Source organism: Salvelinus fontinalis, chromosome 2 (assembly GCF_029448725.1).
Source record: "Salvelinus fontinalis isolate EN_2023a chromosome 2, ASM2944872v1, whole genome shotgun sequence".
Lineage (NCBI taxonomy): Eukaryota > Metazoa > Chordata > Actinopteri > Salmoniformes > Salmonidae > Salvelinus > Salvelinus fontinalis.
The window spans coordinates 6,118,047-6,139,068 of NC_074666.1; the positions used below are offsets into that span (position 1 = coordinate 6,118,047).

The 21,022-nt window shown below is 47.5% G+C and overlaps 1 protein-coding gene across 2 annotated transcripts in view; it reads right to left on the minus strand.

Moving 5' to 3' along the window:
• The window catches only part of LOC129810803 (guanine nucleotide exchange factor subunit RIC1-like), a 149,373-nt gene that overhangs the window by 82,884 nt on the left and 45,467 nt on the right, over positions 1 to 21,022 (minus strand). For both annotated transcript variants that reach the window (XR_008752784.1, XM_055861703.1), the window contains exons 3-11: positions 13,351 to 13,430; positions 10,988 to 11,095; positions 9,517 to 9,659; positions 7,216 to 7,352; positions 6,649 to 6,740; positions 5,483 to 5,571; positions 4,245 to 4,389; positions 2,260 to 2,464; positions 318 to 530 (exon numbers count right to left, since the gene is read on the minus strand). Coding sequence is in view for 1 of the 2 variants with exons in the window: in XM_055861703.1 (XP_055717678.1) it covers positions 318 to 530; positions 2,260 to 2,464; positions 4,245 to 4,389; positions 5,483 to 5,571; positions 6,649 to 6,740; positions 7,216 to 7,352; positions 9,517 to 9,659; positions 10,988 to 11,095; positions 13,351 to 13,430 (1,212 nt within the window). In the remaining variant the exon portion in view is untranslated. The remainder of the gene's footprint in view (positions 1 to 317; positions 531 to 2,259; positions 2,465 to 4,244; positions 4,390 to 5,482; positions 5,572 to 6,648; positions 6,741 to 7,215; positions 7,353 to 9,516; positions 9,660 to 10,987; positions 11,096 to 13,350; positions 13,431 to 21,022) is intronic.

Here is a 21,022-nt window from a genome sequence, read left to right on the forward strand (position 1 = left end):
ATGGCCAACTGAGAAGAGATAGATAGCCAACTAAGAGATAGATAGCCAACTAAGAAGAGATAGATAGCCAACTAAGAAGAGATAGATAGCCAACTAAGAAGAGATAGATAGCCAACTAAGAAGAGATAGATAGCCAACTAAGAGGAGATAGATAGCCAACTAAGAGGAGATAGATAGCCAACTAAGAGGAGATAGATAGCCAACTAAGAGGAGATAGATAGCCAACTAAGAAGAGATAGATAGCCAACTAAGAAGAGATAGATGGCCAACTAAGAAGAGATGGATGGCCAACTACGAAGAGTATATGGAGGTTCTACCTGGACCACGTGCCAGTGCTTGTATCCCAGTAAAGTGCTGAGTCCCTGAGAGGTAGAGTTGGGCGATGGGTGGTGGGGGGGGCTGCCCTCCCCGCCGTGGGGGAGGTTATGGGGGTGGGGGCTCTCTGAGCTGCTAGAGGGGAGCTGGGTGGGGTCACCACAGGTTAGGTAGAGACGGTCCTCCCCGTGAAGTAACACCTGCTCCTGGTTACTCTGGAGACAACAGGTACTCATTATTCCTCATATAAAAGACTATGCAGAATACATCACTTTTTCATACACAATCAAACTTATTTTTAAAGCCCTTTTTACATCAGCCAATGTCACAAAGTGCTATACAGGTGCTATACAGGAAGCACCCAGCCTAAAACCCCAAATACACCATCTGTGTATTCATGTGGACGTGCCTTCAGAAAGTATTCACACCCCTGGACTTTTTCCACATTTTGTTGTGATGCAGGCTAAATTTTAAAAAATTAGTAAATTTAGATTTTTTTGTCACTGGCCTACACACACACACACACACACACACACACACACACACACACACACACACACACACAATACCCATAATGTTAAGGTGGAATTATGTTTTTAGAAATGTTTACATACCAATTAAAAATGAATAAGCATTCTAAATAAGTTCAGGAGTAAAAATGTGCTTAACAGGTCACATAATAAGTTGCAGACTCACTCTGTGCAATAAGTGTTTAACATGATTTTTAAACGACTACCCCATCTCTGTACCCCACACATACAGATAATTGTAAGGTCCCTGAGTCGAGCAGTGAAATCACCTCTATCACTTTGAGCATGGTGAAGTAATTATTTACACTTTGGATGGTGTATCAATACACCCAGTTACTACAAAGATACAGGAGCCCTTCCTAACTTAGTTGCCAGAGAGAAAGAAACAGCTCAGGGAATTCACGATGAGTTTAATGGCTGTGATAAGAGAAAACGGAGGATGGATCAACAACATTGTAGTTACTCCACAATACTAACCTAAATGACAGTGAAAAGGAAGCTTGTACATAATACAAATGTTCCAAAACATGCATCCCGTTTGCAACAAGGCAGTAAAGAAATACTGCAAAAAATGTGGCAAATAAATTAACTTTTTGTCCTGAATAGAAAAGTGTTAAATCCAACACATCACTAAGTAACACTTCATATGTTCCAAGCATGGTAGTGGCTGCATCACATTATGGATGAGCTCATCATCAGCAAGGACTGGGGAGTTTTTTAGGATATAAATAAACAGAATGGAGCACAGGCAAAAATCCTAGAGGAAAACCTAGCTCACTCTGCTTTCCACCAGACACTGAGATTAATTCGCCTTTCAGAAGGACACAACCTAAAATACAAGGCCAACTCTACACTAGAGTTGCTTACCAAGACAACATTGAATGTTCCTGAGAGGTCTAGTTACAGTTTTGACTTAAAAATCAGCTTGAAAATCTATGGCAAGACTGGAAAATGGCGGGTGTCTAGCAATGATCAATATCCAACTTGACAGAGCTTGAAATATTTTTGAAAGAATAAATGGGCAAATATTGTACAATCTAGGTGTGCAAAGCTCTTTGAGAATTATCCATGAAGACTCACAGCTGTAATCACTGCCAAAGGTGATTCTAACATGTATTAACTCAAGGGGTTGAATACTTATATTATTTGTAAAAAAATAAAAAATAACCAAAAACATAATTTATATATATATATATATATATATATATATATATACATACACACACATATATTTTTCTTCCACTTTGACATTAAAGTGTTTTGTGTAGATAGTTAACAATTACAAATAAATCCATTTTAATCCTTGTTTGTAACAACGCCATTTGGTAAAAGTCAAGGGGTGTGCCTACTTTCCGAGGCACTGTAAGTGGGTGACAGGGTGTGTGTGTGTATAATGCCACGTCCATATCATTACCGTGCAAGGGTTGACCGTGAGGGCGCTCTTGATGAAGTGGAACTGCAGTATGCCAGCCTGCTGGGTCTGGGGAGGAGCCTCCTCCATGTTCTCTACTAGCTCCGTCTCCTCTCTGCTGGTGATGACCCACAGCTGGTAGCCCTCCGCTCCCCAGCACATTGAGCTGATATTTATAGGTTTCTTTTTAGTGCCGTCTGACCGATACCTGGCGAGAGATGGGAGGGCAGAACAAATTAACCAAAATGCACCCTAATATGAAGTCAATGAAAGAGCGCCATCTTCAGTCTGTACCGAGGCGTACAGGTCTTGTTTTTGTTGTTTGGAAAGTATTCAGACCCCTTCAGTTTTTCCACATTTTGTTACGTTACAGCCTTATTCTAAAATTGATTAAATTGCCACCCCAATCATTCTATACACAACCCCAAAGTAAAAACAAGTTTACAATTTCTTTGCAAATGTATACAAAATAAAAAAAACTGAAATATCACATTTATATAAGTATTCAGACCCTTTACTCAGAACTTTGTAGAAGCACCTTTGGCAGCGATTACAGCCTTGAGTCTTCTTGGGTATGACGCTACAAGCTTGGTACACCTGTATTTGGAGAGTTTCTCCCATTCTTCTCTGCAGATCCTCTCAAGCTCTGTCAGGTTGGACGGGGAGTGTCGCTGCACAGCTATTTTCAGGTCTCTCCAGAGATGTTCGATCGTGTTTAAGTCTTTGGCTGGGCTACTCAAGCCAGGCTATGGCTGGGCCACTCAAGGACATTCAGAGACTTCTCCCGAAGCCACTCCTGCATTGTCTTGGCTGTGTGCTTAGGGTTGTTGTCCTGTTGTAAGGTGAACCTTGGCCCCAGTCTGATGTCCTGAGCACTCTGGAGCAGGTTTTCATCAAGGATCTCTGTACTTTGCTCCGTTCATCTTTCTCTCAATCCTGACTAGGCTCCCAGTTCCTGCCGCTGAAAAACATCCCCACAGCATGATGCTGCCACCACCATAGGGATGGTGCCAGGTTTGCTCCAGACGTGTCACTTGGCATTCAGGCCATAGAGTTCAATCTTGGTTTCATCAGACCAGAGAATCTTGTTTCTCATGGTCTGAGAGTCTTTAGGTGCCTTTTGGCAAACTCCAAGCGGACTGTCATGTGACTTTTACTGAGGAGTGGCTTCCGTCTGGCCACTCTACCATAAAGGCCTGATTGGTGGAGTGCTGCAGAGATGGTTGTCCTTCTGGAAGGTTATCCCATCTCCACAGAGGAACTCTTTAGCTCTGTCAGAGTGAACATCTGGTTCTTGGTCACCTCCCTGACCATGGCCCTTCTCCCCCGATTGCTCAGTTTGGCCGGGCAGCCAGAAGAGTCTTGGTGGTTCTAAACTTCTTCAATTTAACAATGATGGTGGCCACTGTTCTTGGGGACTTTCAATGCTGCAGACATTTTTTGGTAACCTTCCTCAGATGTGTGCCTTGTCACAATGGTTTTTGCTTTGACATGCAGTGTCAACTGTGGACCTTATCTAGACAGGTGTGTGCCTTTCCAAATCATGTCCAATCAATTGAATTTACCACCGGTGGACTCCAATCAAGTTGTAGAAACATCTCAAGGATGATCAAAGGAAACAGGATGCACCTGAGCTCAATTTCAAGTCTCATCGCAAAGAGTCTGAATACTTATGTAAATGTGATCGGTTTTTATTTTTAATACATTTGCAAAAACAACTTTGCGCTTTGTCATTATGGGGTATTGTGTGGAGATTGATTATATATAAAAAAATGTTTAACCAATTTTAGAATAAGGCTGTAATTTAACAAAATGTGGAAAAGGTGAAGGGGTCTGAATACTTTCTGAATGCACTATATGTACATCTGTTTTCTACATTACCAAAGCTTTTATATGTGGTAGGAAAATAAAGTTGCAACTGTGCAGCTGACTAAACTGCAGAGGTAATTGTGCTAGAGGCTAGGGTTCTACTTGAAGGCATCACTCACGCAAAGTCCTCCCCCAGGGTACAGATGAGGTGGGCTCCGAACACACTCCACAGAGACAGTCCCCCGCACTCCCAGGTCACCATGGCAACACTGTAGTCAGGGGACCAGCGGATCAGCTTCACCGCACCCGTCTTGTTCCACACGTCTGAGGAGAAGGAGGAGGAAGAGGAAAAGGAAGGAGTGGAAGAGGAGGAAGATGAGGAAGAGGAGGAGGAAGAGCAGGAACGGACGACAGGTCAGACAGGAATATTTTCTGTAATAAGGAGGGTTTGTTAAATATCCTTTTAACACAATCCTTCTGAACCAAAACATAACTGTCCTTGGATTTATTATTCTCATGTTTTCCGGCCTAACTTTCCAGCAACAGTCCTAGACCAGCACAGTACAGCGAGGCAGCATGAAAGAGGTATGAGACTACACGGCTTGTTTCACCACTTGTTGACAGAGATAGGTTGCAGGATCTCCCATGATGAAAACAGAGCTCAGGTTTAGGATAGGTCAATAGGATTTCACGCTATACTCTCATTTTATACCATTCACTTCCACGAGGGGGCAGACACATACCATAACATGTAATCAACTGATTCTGTCTCATACATAGCCTGTGTTGAGGGGAACTAAACACCACCTGCATTTGCCAGTCGAAACCAACACATGCCACGATTTACAATAAAAACAATATGTGATACTAGAGAGTAGTAGTTTGTATGAAAGGTACATGTGTCAGGTGGTACCAGGGTAGTGCATTTAGGGGGCTGTACGTACGTACCGGGGTAGTGCGTTTAGGGGGCTGTACGTACCGGGGTAGTGCGTTTAGGGGGCTGTACGTACGTACCGGGGTAGTGCGTTTAGGGGGCTGTACGTACCGGGGTAGTGCGTTTAGGGGGCTGTACGTACCGGGGTAGTGCGTTTAGGGGGCTGTACGTACCGGGGTAGTGCGTTTAGGGGGCTGTACGTACCGGGGTAGTGCGTTTAGGGGGCTGTACGTACCGGGGTAGTGCGTTTAGGGGGCTGTACGTACCGGGGTAGTGCGTTTAGGGGGCTGTACGTACCGGGGTAGTGCGTTTAGGGGGCTGTACGTACCGGGGTAGTGCGTTTAGGGGGCTGTACGTACCGGGGTAGTGCGTTTAGGGGGCTGTACGTACCGGGGTAGTGCGTTTAGGGGGCTGTACGTACCGGGGTAGTGCGTTTAGGGGGCTGTACGTACCGGGGTAGTGCGTTTAGGGGGCTGTACGTACCGGGGTAGTGTTTAGGAGTGAGCTCCAGCTTGTGGGAGAGCTGCATGGACCCTGTAGTGGTGTCGATACTGTACACCAACACTGAGCCACTGAAACACAGACAGAAACACGGTCAGTAGATTCAATACATCATTCAATACAATTAGCCTACATTTCCTGACTGACAAACAACTGCTGAAATAAGGCAACGTGATGATTCAATAAATATTTAGATGAAAGGTTGGAGATTCAAATCACTCTGGCCGTCTACCGTCTGTCACTCTGGCCGTCTACCGTCTGTCACTCTGGCCGTCTACCGTCTGTCACTCTGGCCGTCTACCGTCTGTCACTCTGGCCGTCTACCGTCTGTCACTCTGGCCGTCTACCGTCTGTCACTCTGGCCGTCTACCGTCTGTCACTCTGGCCGTCTACCGTCTGTCACTCTGGCCGTCTACCGTCTGTCACTCTGGCCGTCTACCGTCTGTCACTCTGGCCGTCTACCGTCTGTCACTCTGGCCGTCTACCGTCTGTCACTCTGGCCGTCTACCGTCTGTCACTCTGGCCGTCTACCGTCTGTCACTCTGGCCGTCTACCGTCTGTCACTCTGGCCGTCTACCGTCTGTCACTCTGGCCGTCTACCGTCTGTCACTCTGGCCGTCTACCGTCTGTCACTCTGGCCGTCTACCGTCTGTCACTCTGGCCGTCTACCGTCTGTCACTCTGGCCATCTACCGTCTGTCACTCTGGTTCTCTCGGTCTCCTGCTGACCTCAGCAATACTCTGTAGACGCACACGCATCCTGCTGACAGTATCACCACAGGCCTCTATAACCCCTTCCTATCTGCATCAGTGGAATGCTAATTACACAATCAAGAGATCCAGTCACACTGCTCAGCCAGCCAGTCAACAAGCCAGACAGCCAGCCAGCCAGACAGACAGTCAGCCAGACAGACAGTCAGCCAGACAGTCAGCCAGACAGTCAGCCAGACAGTCAGCCAGACAGTCAGCCAGACAGTCAGCCAGACAGTCAGCCAGACAGTCAGCCAGTCAGGTGTCAATGTGTGAGAGATTAAAAATAGTCCCGACAGTCCTGCCAAGCTGGCAGATTGTACAATCCTTGAGGACCTCTGGTCAAGCACACACCAATCACACAAAAGATAGACCGACCAGATTCCCAGACACACGTACCTGGCACAGCCAAAGGTCACCAGTCGGTACTTATTGTTGACAGCCACACACGTGCCGTCTGTTACATCTGCTGCCCAGACGCCCTGCAGCTGCTGTAGAAAGACAAGGACAGTCAGATCACCACTTTTCCACTGACACACGTCTGCCTTTCACTTTCAGCACCTCACACGGCACCTCACACGGCACCTCACACGGCACCTCACACGGCACCTCACACGGCACCTCACACGGCACCTCACACGGCACCTCACACGGCACCTCACACGGCACCTCACACGGCACCTCACACGGCACCTCACACGGCACCTCACACGGCACCTCACACGGCACCTCACACGGCACCTCACACGGCACCTCACACGGCACCTCACACGGCACCTCACACAGCACCTCACACAGCACCTCACAAGGCACCTCACAAGGCACCTCACACAACACCTCACACAACACCTCACACAACACCTCACACAGTCGTTATGCTTCATTGTTTAACATGATTCACAAAACTCTGCTGCATTGTGTGTGCACTACATCAAAGCACACACACACACCTCCCACAGTTCTTACGTCTGCAGTGATCCTGTTGGCTAGAGGAGTGATGAACCCCAGCCTGCCATCATCCAGCACCACAGCAAAGCCATCCAGAGTCACACAGTAAGTCATGTCTCTGATGTACACCCCCTTCAGGTCCAGACACAGACCACCTGCAGAGACACATAAACAAACCCATCAGACTTATATCAGAACACACAAACTACAGCGAGGGGGGCTGGCAGTGTGTCTAAACCACAGCGAGGGGGGCTGGCAGTGTGTCTAAACCACAACGAGGGGGGCTGGCAGTGTGTCTAAACCACAACGAGGGGGGCTGGCAGTGTGTCTAAAACACAACGTGGGGGGCTGGCAGTGTGTCTAAAACACAACGTGGGGGGCTGGCAGTGTGTCTAAACCACAGCGAGGGGGCCTGGCAGTGTGTCTAAACCACAGCGAGGGGGCCTGGCAGTGTGTCTAAACCACAACGAGGGGGCCTGGCAGTGTGTCTAAACCACAGCGAGGGGGGCTGGCAGTTTGTCTAAACCACAGCGAGGGGGGCTGGCAGTGTGTCTAAACCACAGCGAGGGGGGCTGGCAGTGTGTCTAAACCACAGCGAGGGGGGCTGGCAGTGTGTCTAAACCACAGCGAGGGGGGCTGGCAGTGTGTCTAAACCACAGCGAGGGGGCCTGGCAGTGTGTCTAAACCACAACGAGGGGGCCTGGCAGTGTGTCTAAACCACAGCGAGGGGGGCTGGCAGTGTGTCTAAACCACAGCGAGGGGGGCTGGCAGTGTGTCTAAACCACAACGAGGGGGGCTGGCAGTGTGTCTAAACCACAGCGAGGGGGGCTGGCAGTGTGTCTAAACCACAGCGAGGGGGGCTGGCAGTGTGTCTAAACCACAACGAGGGGGGCTGGCAGTGTGTCTAAACCACAGCGAGGGGGGCTGGCAGTGTGTCTAAACCACAGCGAGGGGGGCTGGCAGTGTGTCTAAACTACAACGAGGGGGGCTGGCAGTGTGTCTAAACCACAGCGAGGGGGGCTGGCAGTGTGTCTAAACCACAGCGAGGGGGGCTGGCAGTGTGTCTAAACCACAGCGAGGGGGGCTGGCAGTGTGTCTAAACCACAACGAGGGGGGCTGGCAGTGTGTCTAAACCACAGCGAGGGGGGCTGGCAGTGTGTCTAAACCACAGCGAGGGGGGCTGGCAGTGTGTCTAAACCACAGCGAGGGGGGCTGGCAGTGTGTCTAAACCACAGCGAGGGGGGCTGGCAGTGTGTCTAAACCACAGCGAGGGGGGCTGGCAGTGTGTCTAAACCACAGCGAGGGGGGCTGGCAGTGTGTCTAAACCACAGCGAGGGGGGCTGGCAGTGTGTCTAAACCACAGCGAGGGGGGCTGGCAGTGTGTCTAAACCACAGCGAGGGGGGCTGGCAGTGTGTCTAAACCACAGCGAGGGGGGCTGGCAGTGTGTCTAAACCACAACGAGGGGGGCTGGCAGTGTGTCTAAACCACAACGAGGGGGACTGGCAGTGTGTCTAAACCACAACGAGGGGGACTGGCAGTGTGTCTAAACCACAACGAGGGGGGCTGGCAGTGTGTCTAAACCACAACGAGGGGGGCTGGCAGTGTGTCTAAACCACAACGAGGGGGGCTGGCAGTGTGTCTAAACCACAACGTGGGGGGCTGGCAGTGTGTCTAAACCACAACGAGGGGGGCTGGCAGTGTGTCTAAACCACAACGAGGGGGGCTGGCAGTGTGTCTAAACCACAACGAGGGGGGCTGGCAGTGTGTCTAAACCACAACGAGGGGGGCTGGCAGTGTGTCTAAACCACAACGAGGGGGGCTGGCAGTGTGTCTAAACGACAACGAGGGGGGCTGGCAGTGTGTCTAAACGACAACGAGGGGGGCTGGCAGTGTGTCTAAACGACAACGAGGGGGGCTGGCAGTGTGTCTAAACCACAACGAGGGGGGCTGGCAGTGTGTCTAAACGACAACGTGGGGGGCTGGCAGTGTGTCTAAACGACAACGTGGGGGGCTGGCAGTGTGTCTAAACCACAACGAGGGGGGCTGGCAGTGTGTCTAAACGACAACGAGGGGGGCTGGCAGTGTGTCTAAACCACAACGAGGGGGGCTGGCAGTGTGTCTAAACCACAACGTGGGGGGCTGGCAGTGTGTCTAAACCACAACGTGGGGGGCTGTATCTAAAACACATGGATAGATGGATGTAGGTCCAGATCATTACGTAAACATGGCTGGATATGGTGGGCCTTACAGGGACTGGTAGGGCTAAGGGCAGACTGTAGGTGAGGAGGGGAAAGGATGGTATAGTGATTGGGACTGACCTCTGGCAGACTGTAGGTCCAGGGAGAAAGGGACGCTACAGAGACTGATGGCCTTCCTGCCGTTGCTGACTCCATCCCAGTGGAGGATGTGGAGGTAGCCATCAGCAGTAGACACCAACAGATCCTCCTGAAGAGACTGCATGCTGAGGGGACAGAGAAAAGAGGACAAGGAGAGAGAGAGAGGGAGCGCGAAAGAAACAAAGCGACCAATAAATTAGGACGGAGAGGGTGACAATAAATGAGTAGAAAATAGAGTTTTGTGACAAAGTTTAAGAAGTTGAATGAAAGAAGAACAGATAAAAGGAGGAGGATTTTTTATTTTTTAAGAGTGAGAATGAAGAGAGAGAGAGAGGAGTGTTCCTCCTGGGGAGCTGCAGAGGGACCAGGCTGGAATGTGCAGTGTACTCAGATGGTGTGTGAGTACTGAGGAGTACCCTGTAGCCCAGTCTCAGTAATCTGAATGTGGTCTGGCCAGAACACAACACTTCATCTCTCCAGAGGAGAATAGGCCAGAAATACTGGAGAATAAGGCTTTTGAATCCAACAGGACAATACTGGGGCTTAGCTTCTCTCCTCAATTCACCCCAGACATGCAGCCTGGAAGTCAGGCTACTGGAAGGACAGACACACACACGCCGACACGCACGCCGACACACACACACGCGCGCCGACACACACACACGCGCGCCGACACACGCGCGCCGACACACGCGCGCCGACACACGCGCGCCGACACACGCGCGCCGACACACGCGCGCCGACACACGCGCGCCGACACACGCGCGCCGACACACACACGCGCCGACACACACACGCGCCGACACACACACGCGCCGACACACACACGCGCCGACACACACACGCGCCGACACACACACGCGCCGACACACACACGCGCCGACACACACACGCGCCGACACACACACACGCCGACACACACACACGCCGACACACACACACGCCGACACACACACACGCCGACACACACACACGCCGACACACACACACGCCGACACACACACACGCCGACACACACACACGCCGACACACACACACGCCGACACACACACACGCCGACACACACACACGCCGACACACACACAGGCAAAGCGAGGAGGAATAGAATCTTAATGTCCTACTGTAGTCTACAGGGACTAGACAAGGAATGTGCAAAGCCGAACCCACGTTATATAATTTGCAGAAGACACAAATTGGTTTGGGAAGAAGAGTAGGAAATCTATTTAGCATAGAAATGTACACAGTGGCTGAAGTAAGTACCAAGCACCAGTCCACAATGGGAAAACTAACTCGATTTATAATGGCCAACAACTACACCAGTGTTAACTTGCAAACTACACACACTTCAGTGTCCAGTTGGTGTTTGAGTGTGAGTTGTGTGTAGATGTGTATGTCTGTGTGTGCACGCATTTATGTGTGTGTGTGTGTGTGTGAGAGAAAGAGAGACTAGTACCTGGTGATGGGAGCCTCCAGATCTAAGGGTCTCTTCATCTCCAGGCTGAGAGCGGGGGCACACTGCTCCTCTTTATAACCTGGGGTGACCTTAACACCACTACTCCCTCTGTAAACACACACACACAATGAGGACGTGTATGTGGCAGAGGTAAGGAGGGTACATAGGGTTCATGGATCTGATTTATCCAATTCACTCTACCTTATCAAGTCTAAAATCAACAGGGGGAAAAGGCTGGGTTAGTCAAACAATAGCACTCCAGGATCTAGGCACGAACGAGGCCAAACGCCAGCGGGCACAGCGAGGCCAAACGCCAGCGGGCACAGCGAGGCCAAACGCCAGCGGGCACAGCGAGGCCAAACGCCAGCGGGCACAGCGAGGCCAAACGCCAGCGGGCACAGCGAGGCCAAACGCCAGCGGGCACAGCGAGGCCAAACGCCAGCGGGCACAGCGAGGCCAAACGCCAGCGGGCACAGCGAGGCCAAACGCCAGCGGGCACAGCGAGGCCAAACGCCAGCGGGCACAGCGAGGCCAAACGCCAGCGGGCACAGCGAGGCCAAACGCCAGCGGGCACAGCGAGGCCAAACGCCAGCGGGCACAGCGAGGCCAAACGCCAGCGGGCACAGTGAGGACAACCGCCAGCGGGCACAGTGAGGCCAAACGCCAGCGGGCACAGCGAGGCCAAACGCCAGCGGGCACAGTGAGGTCTGTGTTTAGTACATCTGGCTCCTCCCTCATCAAGTCCAGGCTTGGTCAGATTTCCTGACAAAGCTTTGATGTGGTGACTGGTAGCACAGAATGGAACAGAGGTTTTGTGAGGGGGAGTAGGTAGGTCTGTGTGTGTACAGGCATGTCCTCTTTGGAACTCTCTCTCAGAATCTTCCATAAAGGCTGAGTGGCGCTGTTCTGCTGGTATCACCCTGATCAGCCCTCAGATAGCTACAGTTAAACCTCCCGCCACAGTTAAACCTCCCGCCACAGTTAAACCTCCCGCCACAGTTAAACCTCCCGCCACAGTTAAACCTCCCGCCACAGTTAAACCTCCCGCCACAGTTAAACCTCCCGCCACAGTTAAACCTCCTCTGTATGGCTTGTTTGGCTGAAATCTCAGCTACTTCATAAATACTCTACTGTACTTCATGGCTTCATAAATACATCATAGATACTCTACTGTACTTCATGGCTTCATAAATACTCTACTGTACTTCATGGCTTCATAAATACTCTACTGTACTTCATGGCTTCATAAATACATCATAGATACTCTACTGTACTTCATGGCTTCATAAATACTTCATAAATACTCTACTGTACTTCATGGCTTCATAAATACTCTACTGTACTTCATGGCTTCATAAATACTCTACTGTACTTCATGGCTTCATAAATACTCTACTGTACTTCATGGCTTCATAAATACTCTACTGTACTTCATGGCTGTATTGGTTTATGTGCATGTGAGATAGTGGTCTAGGTCTGATATGAACCACATATGCAGGCTAACTGAAGGCCTATGACCAAAAGACCAGAGACTCAGAGGCTGAGAGAAGCCCTTTGGTTCTGTGACTGAAAATGACTGCAGTTAAGGTAACACACCTTGCATGCAGCTGTTGATGCGAAATGGGCTTCATAAATAAATGTGATTCATTGACTGGGCTCGCTGTGGAGATCTGAGTTCTGTCAGAGAGAGCTGGCCGGCTGAAAAGCCTCTCTTCCACAGTGTGTAGACACACGCGCCCAAACATCCACTCACCCACGCAGCCTTGCTATAACAGTGGGAGGGCTCATTCCAAGATTGGCGAGGAACACACTGTGCTGTACAGTCAGCCATCCACAGCACTTCACTGTTCATGTAATTAGTCCAGACATTTGCCAAGGCCTTCAACATGCAATGATGTCCTAAACTACAGTACAACCTATCCCTCAGGCCTCCTGACTGGTACACTAATTATACTAGCATGTAGACAGGAGCTACAGTGGGGTTTGTCCTATGCTGTGAGTGAATGAACATGTTCTTCTCCACCTGCATTGCTTGCTGTTTGAGGTTTTACGCTGGCTTTCTGTACAGCACTTTGAGATATCAGCTGATGTAAGAAGGGCTATATAAATACATTTGATTTGAATGAATACAACGACCATTGCAGTACAACAACTGACATCTATGCGTGAGCATTGTAAAACTTCATCCTTTAACATTTAGTCCCCTGCCTTCCACAGCAGGTTCCTGGCCTGATGACCTTATTTTTCCTGTTCCAGATGACCTTATTTTTTCTATTATTATGATTCTATTTTGAACTTCAACCTTTGACCCTGAAGAAAGCGAGTGTGTGGAGAGGACAATAAATACATATTTATGTACTCACTTGGAATAGACGGGTTCATAAAGATACTTGTCCTCTCCTCCTCCCACCACGTCAAACAGGAGGATGTAACCATTGGCAGCCTGCAGAGAGAGAGAGAGAGACACAGAGAGAGAGAGCGGGAGAGATAAACAGAGAGTGAAAGAGTGAGAAACAGAGCGAGAGCAACAGAGAGAGCGAGCGAGAAACATTCATGAGTATGTTGTGGCCTTGGTCATGCTTGCGGTACTCTGATCTATCAAAGAGAGACTGTGGTTGGTGTTCCTACATCCAGCATGCTCTATACAGAGAACCCCCATCTCCTTCCTCAGCCACTACCGTTCAGACATGTCATTGTCATCAGTTAGGAGAGGCTCCTTCTGCACTATGGAACAATCCTTGGATAGCTTTTCAGAATTCACAGATAAATTGGTCCACATAGAAAACTAAGAGGCAGAGAGACCATAAATGACTTGGTAATAGGTAATACATGTATTTCCATAACAGAATTAAAACGCAATTTTGGACTGAACCAAAAATATAAAACAGAAAATGTAACAATTTAAAAGATTTTACTGAGAGTTACAGTTCATAAGGAAAAACATTCATTAGGCCCTAATCTATGGATTTCAGATGACTGGGAAAACAGATATGTATATGTTGGTCACAGATACCTTTACAAACAAAGTAGAGGTATGGATCAGAAAACCAGTCAGTGTCTGGTGTGACCATTTGCCTCATGCAGCACAACACATCTCCTTCACATAGAGTTGATCAGGCTGTTGATTACGGCCTGTGGAATGTTGTCCCACTCCTCTTCAATGGCTGTGCGAAGTTGCTGGATATTGGTGGGAACTGGAACACGCTGTCGTACACGTCGATCCAGAGCCTTCCAAATATGCTCAATGGGTGACATGTCTGGAGTATGCAGACCTGGGACTTTTTCAGCTTCCAGGAATTGTGTCCAGATCCTTGCGACATGGGGCCGTGCATTATCATGCTGAAACATGATCTCGTCACGGTATCCCTTAGCATTCAAGTTGCCATTGATAAAATGCAATTGTGTTCATTGTCAGTAGCTTATGCCTGACCATACCTCCACCGCCACCATGGGGCACTCTGTTCACAACATTGACATCAGCAAACCTCTCATCCCCCCACCCACACACACAATACCCCATAATGTCAAAGTGGAATTAAGTTAAAACATTTTTACAAATTACAAATTAAAATCTGAAATGTCTTGAGTCAATAAGTATTCAACCCCTTTGTTGTAACAAGCTCAGCTGTAAAAATGTGCTTAACAAGTCACATAATAAGTTACATGGACTTACTATGGGATTCTCTGCCTCTAACCCTATTACAGGGGCTGAGTCACATGCCGTCCCTAGGAGGGGTGCGTCACTTGAGTGGGTTGAGTCACTGACGTGATCTTCCTGTCCGGGTTGGCGCCCCCCTTGGGTTGTGTCATGGCGGAGATCTTTGTGGGCTATACTCGGCCTTGTCTCAGGATGGTAAGTTGGTGGTTGAAGATATACCTCTAGTGGTGTGGGGGCTGTGCTTTGGCAAAGTGGGTGGGGTTATATCCTGCCTGTTTGGCCCTGTCCGGGGGTATTGTCGGACGGGGCCACAATGTCTACCGACCCTTCCTGTCTCAGCCTCCAGTATTTATGCTCCAGTAGTTTGTATGTCGGGGGGCTGGGGTCAGTCTGTTATATCTGGAGTATTTCTCCTGTCTTATCCGGTGTCCTGTGTGAATTTAAGTATGCTCTCACTGATTCGCTCTTTCTCTCTTGGAGGACCTGAGCCCTAGGTTCATGCCTCAGGACTACCTGGCCTGATGACTCCTTGCTGTCCCCAGTCCCTGACCTGTTGCACCCTCAACAACCACTGTGCTTATTATTATTTGACCCTGCTAGTCATCTATGAACATTTGAACATCTTGGTCATGTTCTGTTACAATCTCCACCCAGCACAGCCAGAAGAGGGCTGGCCACCCCTCATAGCCTGGTTCCTCTCTAGGTTTCTTCCTAGGTTCTGGCCTTTCTGGGGAGTTTTTCCTAGCCACTGTGCTTCTACACCTCCATTGCTTGCTGTTTCGGGTTTTAGGCTGGGTTTCTGTACAACACTGAGATAGCAGCTGATGTAAGTAGGGCTTTATTATTCATTTTCATTGACTGACTATGTGTGCAATAATAGTGTTTAGAATGATATTCGAATGACTACCTCATGGGTGTACCTCACAGATAATTGTATGTGTAAGGTCCCCCAGTCGAGCAGTGAATTTCAAACACTGATTGAAGACCAGGGAGGTTTTCCAATGCCTCACAAAGGACCCCTATTGGTAGATAGGTAAATAGAAGAAAATAATACATTGAATAATCAATTTTACAGAGCTTTAAGAACTTTTTAAAGAATAAATTGCCAAATGTTGTACAAACCAAAAGTGGAAAGCTCTTAAGACTTCCCCAGAAAGACACTCAGCTGTAAATCACTGCCAAAGGTGATTCTAACATGTATTAACTCAGGGGACGGGTTGAATGCTTGGAACAAAAAACATCTAGATAGTGTTTCATTTGAATTTTTCTTCCACTTTTACATTAGAATTGTGTAGATCACTGACAAAAACAATGAACAAAAAGTGGAACAAGTCAAGGGGTGTGAATTCTTTCTGAAGGCACTGGGCTTTGGTCAAAAGTAGTGTACTGGGTAGTGAATATGATGCTATTTAGCACAGAGTGCAGCCAGTCCACAAACTGACCAAAGTAACCTCAAGTAACCCCTGACATTTCTACAGTGTGGTAACCAAGGCAGCACCATGGGACTGATAAAATACAATGGAGAGAGAGAAATTGGACTAATTCAACAGGCCGGAATTCAGGATAGAGCCACAAGTAATGAAGACCATAAAATCCCACTGCCAGGGAAAAGGTCTGCAAAGCCAAACTAAGTGTGTCTCCCCCAAATGGCACCCTATTCCCTATAAAGTACATTGAGCTTGTCAAAAGTAGTGCACTACGTAGGGGGCATAAGGTGCCATTTGGGACAGCCTGGGTTCTGCTAAAGTCATTTAGGTTGGAGTAGCAGACTATTCTTAAAAACATAAACAACATTTCTATTCAGCTCTCATAGACAGTAAGGTGGTCCTTCAAAATGTCAACTTCTGGAACTGCTGTTATTGACTGAAAAAAGTCCCAGCTATTCATGATCTGAATCAATGAGCCGATGTCCTGCATGCAGGGTACACACAGTGCATTCAGAAAGTATTCAACCCCTTCCCTTTTTCCACATTTTGTTACGTTACAGCCTTATTCTAAAAATGATTAAATAACCCCCCCCCAATCTACACACAATACCCCATAATGACAGAGCAAAAACAGGTTTAGGGGATACAAAACAGACTCGAAATTGAGCTCATGTGCATCCTGTATCCATTGATCATTCTTGAGCTGTTTCTACAACTGGACTGGAGTCCTCCTGTGGTAAATTCAATTGATTGGACATGATTTGGAAAGGCACACACCTGTCTATATAAGGTCCCACAGTTAACAGTGCACGTCAGAGCAAATATCAAGCCATGAGGTGGAAGGAATTGTCCTTAGAGCTCCGAGACATGATTGTGTCGAGGAACAGATCTGAGGAAGGACACCAAAACATTACTGCAGCATTGAAGCTCCTCAAGAACACAGTAGCCTCCATCAATCTTAAATGGGAGTTTGGAACCACCAAGACGCTTCCTAGAGCTGGCCGCTTGGCAAAACCGAGCAATCAGGGGAGAAGGGCCTTGTTCAGGGAGGTGACCAAGAATCCAATGGTCACTCTCTCTGACAGAGCTCCAGAGTTCCTATGTGGAGAACCTTCCAGAAGGACAACCATCTCTGCAGCACTCCACCAATCAGGCCTTTATGGTAGAGTGGCCAGACGAAAACCACTCCTCAGTAAAAGGCACATGACAGCCTGCTTGGAGTTTGCCAAAAGGCACCTAAAGGACTCAGACCATGAAAAACAAGATTATCTGGTCTGATGAAACCAAGATTTTTAACTCTTTGGCCTGAATGCCAAGCGTCACATCTGAAAGAAACCTGGTACCATCCCTACGGTGTAGCATTGTGGTGGCAGCATCATGCTGTGGGGATGTTTTTCAGCGTCAGGGAGACTACTCAGGATCGAGGGAAAGATCAACCAAGCAAAGTACAGAGAAATACTTTGCTTTGTCATTATGAGGTACTGTGTGTAAATTGATATGGGGGGGGGGGGGGGGATTGGCGGAGCGTTGTCCGGGTTTGGCCGGGGTAGGCCGCCATTGTAAATAAGAATTTGTTCTTAACTGACTTTCCTAGTTAAATAAAGGATAAATAAAAATATAGCTTGGTCCCAGATGCATTTGTGCTGTTTTGCCAACTCCTATGCCAAATGGTGATTGGAGAGACAGTTGTCAAGACAGCACAGACCTGGGACCAGGCTAGGGGATATCCAAGAAAGTATAACCCAAAGAGTGACAGAAGTCTAACTCAAAACCTTTGCAATTACATAGCTATCTCCATGGAGACATTGGGAGAGTAAAACTCAGGAAGTTTGCTAAACATGACATTTCAGTCAAAACCTGGTTGGATTTAATGATTTGGTGACAAAAACAAGAGGAAAAGCCTGGATGAAAGAAAACCAAGACAAATATTTGAAGAATAAGTGTCAAAGGAAAAAGAACATTCAACAGAAAACCCAGAGGCCATGCAGCTTTGAACAATAGTCAGTATGTGGCGGAAACCAAGCCAAGCCAAGCAATGAGAGAGATTGAAAATAGAGTCTGCTGTGACCATTGCTGGCAGGGCAGAGTTGTGTCAAAAGGCAAGCGAGAACTAGAGAGAGGGGACATATTTTTGGAAGTGCATAGTGTCTGAAGTTCCTCAGAGTTCACCCTCTGACTCGGTCCCGATGAGGGAAGAACACATGCTGCCTCAGTAAGTGACATCTGGCAGAGAGAGGTCTGGATGGGAGAAGTCAGTCCTCCTATTGGGAGACGATTTTCACACTGTCGTGTCAACCTGACCCATACTGAGCCGTCTCTGCTCTGTAGCGTTAAATGGTGTTATGCTAGTGGCAGAATGTCACTCTATAGGTACCTGCTGCATGATGACAAGCAGTCCAAATACACACACTAAAACATGGCTGGGACATTACGATTATGGAGGAATGGCTATGCAGATTAAAATGATGGGATTGAGGGTGTGAAAAGTCAAGAAGTGCAAAACCAAACATCTCCATGCTAAGTTGATGTGTCTGACTCCACTTGTTGTTCACCCCACAGACAGATCACTGTTGGCACTTGTAGCTACATGAACAAATCAGATGAGACCAGAGCAGAGCAGGGAGGACAGAGGGACAGTGTTGGATATAGAGCAGTGGTTAAATTAAATCTATGATTCCAGAAAGATTACCGGGCCACACCCATGAGACATTTATGATAAGAGCTAGGATGGATGCGGTTGCCTGGGTGACGGGACAGCAGACAAAGTGCCCGACAGACTGACTCTCTCTTCGGTTAAATGTAGGCTATTCTCTAGGCCCCTCCCTTATCTAGGCTATTCTCTAGGCCCCTCCCTTATCTAGGCTATTCTATAGGCAAATGCCTTATCTAGGCTATTCTCTAGGCAAATGCCTTATCTAGGCTATTCTCTAGGCAAATGCCTTATCTAGGCTATTCTCTAGGCAAATGCCTTATCTAGGCTATTCTCTAGGCAAATGCCTTATCTAGGCTATTCTCTAGGCAAATGCCTTATCTAGGCTATTCTCTAGGCAAATGCCTTATCTAGGCTATTCTCTAGGCAAATGCCTTATCTAGGCTATTCTCTAGGCAAATGCCTTATCTAGGCTATTCTCTAGGCAAATGCCTTATCTAGGCTATTCTCTAGGCAAATGCCTTATCTAGGCTATTCTCTAGGCAAATGCCTTATCTAGGCTATTCTCTAGGCAAATGCCTTATCTAGGCTATTCTCTAGGCAAATGCCTTATCTAGGCTATTCTCTAGGCAAATGCCTTATCTAGGCTATTCTCTAGGCAAATGCCTTATCTAGGCTATTCTCTAGGCAAATGCCTTATCTAGGCTATTCTATAGGCAAATGCCTTATCTAGGCTATTCTATAGGCAAATGCCTTATCTAGGCTATTCTATAGGCAAATCCCTTATCTAGGCTATTCTATAGGCAAATCCCTTATCTAGGCTATTCTACAGGCCCCTTCCTTATCTAGGCTATTCTACAGGCCCCTTCCTTATCTAGGCTATTCTACAGGCCCCTTCCTTATCTAGGCTATTCTACAGGCTCATTCTTTATCACAGCCTTTTCATAATGTTGACAACTCTAGAACAGAGTTCTGAATGTTTGTTTTTTTACTCTGAGTGACTATGTATTAGTCCTATATCTACAGGCGAGGAGATGGAAGGGGAACAATTATTAAACTCTGTTGAAAAGAGTAGTCGTCACTATCCAGTTACATACCGTACTTAAGGACATTATTTTTTATTACAGCCTTTCGATTATGTGGACACATTTCCATTTCAGTCCTTCAGCAGACACTCGTATCCACAGCGACTTACAGTTAGTACATTCTGGCTGTCTCACAACCGGCAGTGATTCGAAGTCCCGTAGGCCGGGCACAATTGGCCCAGCGTCGTCCGGGTTTGGCCTGTGTAAGCAGTCGTAAATAAGAATTTGTTCTTAACTGACTTGCGTAGTTAAATAAAGGTTAAATTGTTTTTTAAAAATCCTAAACTAGCTAGGTGGGATGACTACATATCTCAGTCAGCGCTAGTAGGTGGTGGTGGTGGGGGGGGGGGGGGGGGGGGTGCATTAGCCCCGAATGGTTAATTTTTAGAACTCAAAATGTATCAAACAGGAAGAGGAAACGTAGCCTATTATGCATCTAAGAGATGGGGTGGAAGGGGGAAATTCTATTAAAACTATTGAAAAGAGAATAGTAGCAGCAGCAGTACACTTCAACTTGCACTATAGGCCTACACACAAACTAACTGTGCCTCTTGTCAGCTAATTACTCCACAAACAGAGTAGGCTCGACTAGCTATTACAAAGAAAAACATTTCATCACATTCGGGAGGGGACCTATACATAGTGTGGATTGTCACAGCAGGCTCCTCGGTCTCAGATAGCCTAGTTATTATAATATAACCATTTCCTTAGAGTGAAAATACTGTGAATTCCAGACATATCTGAGTCAAACAGCACTACTGCAGCAGAGCTGAGATATGGAAGAGAAACTGAACTGACTGCCCAAATTGAAACTAACTAGACAAAGAAACTTGGGGTAGAAAATTTATATTTATTTTTACATACATGTTTGCTTGTTGCATTTACTCACTTCATTCAGAATACAGTAATGATTCCTGGTTTTAAACTTTTGCTCTGTTCATTTCATTCAGAATACAGTAATGATTCCTGGTTTTAAACTTTTGCTCTGTTCATTTCATTCAGAATACAGTAATGATTCCTGGTTTTAAACTTTTGCTCTGTTCATTTCATTCAGAATACAGTAATGATTCCTGGTTTTAAACTTTTGCTCTGTTCATTTCATTCAGAATACAGTAATGATTCCTGGTTTTAAACTTTTGCTCTGTTCATTTCATGCAGAATACAGTAATGATTCCTGGTTTTAAACTTTTGCTCTGTTCATTTCATTCAGAATAC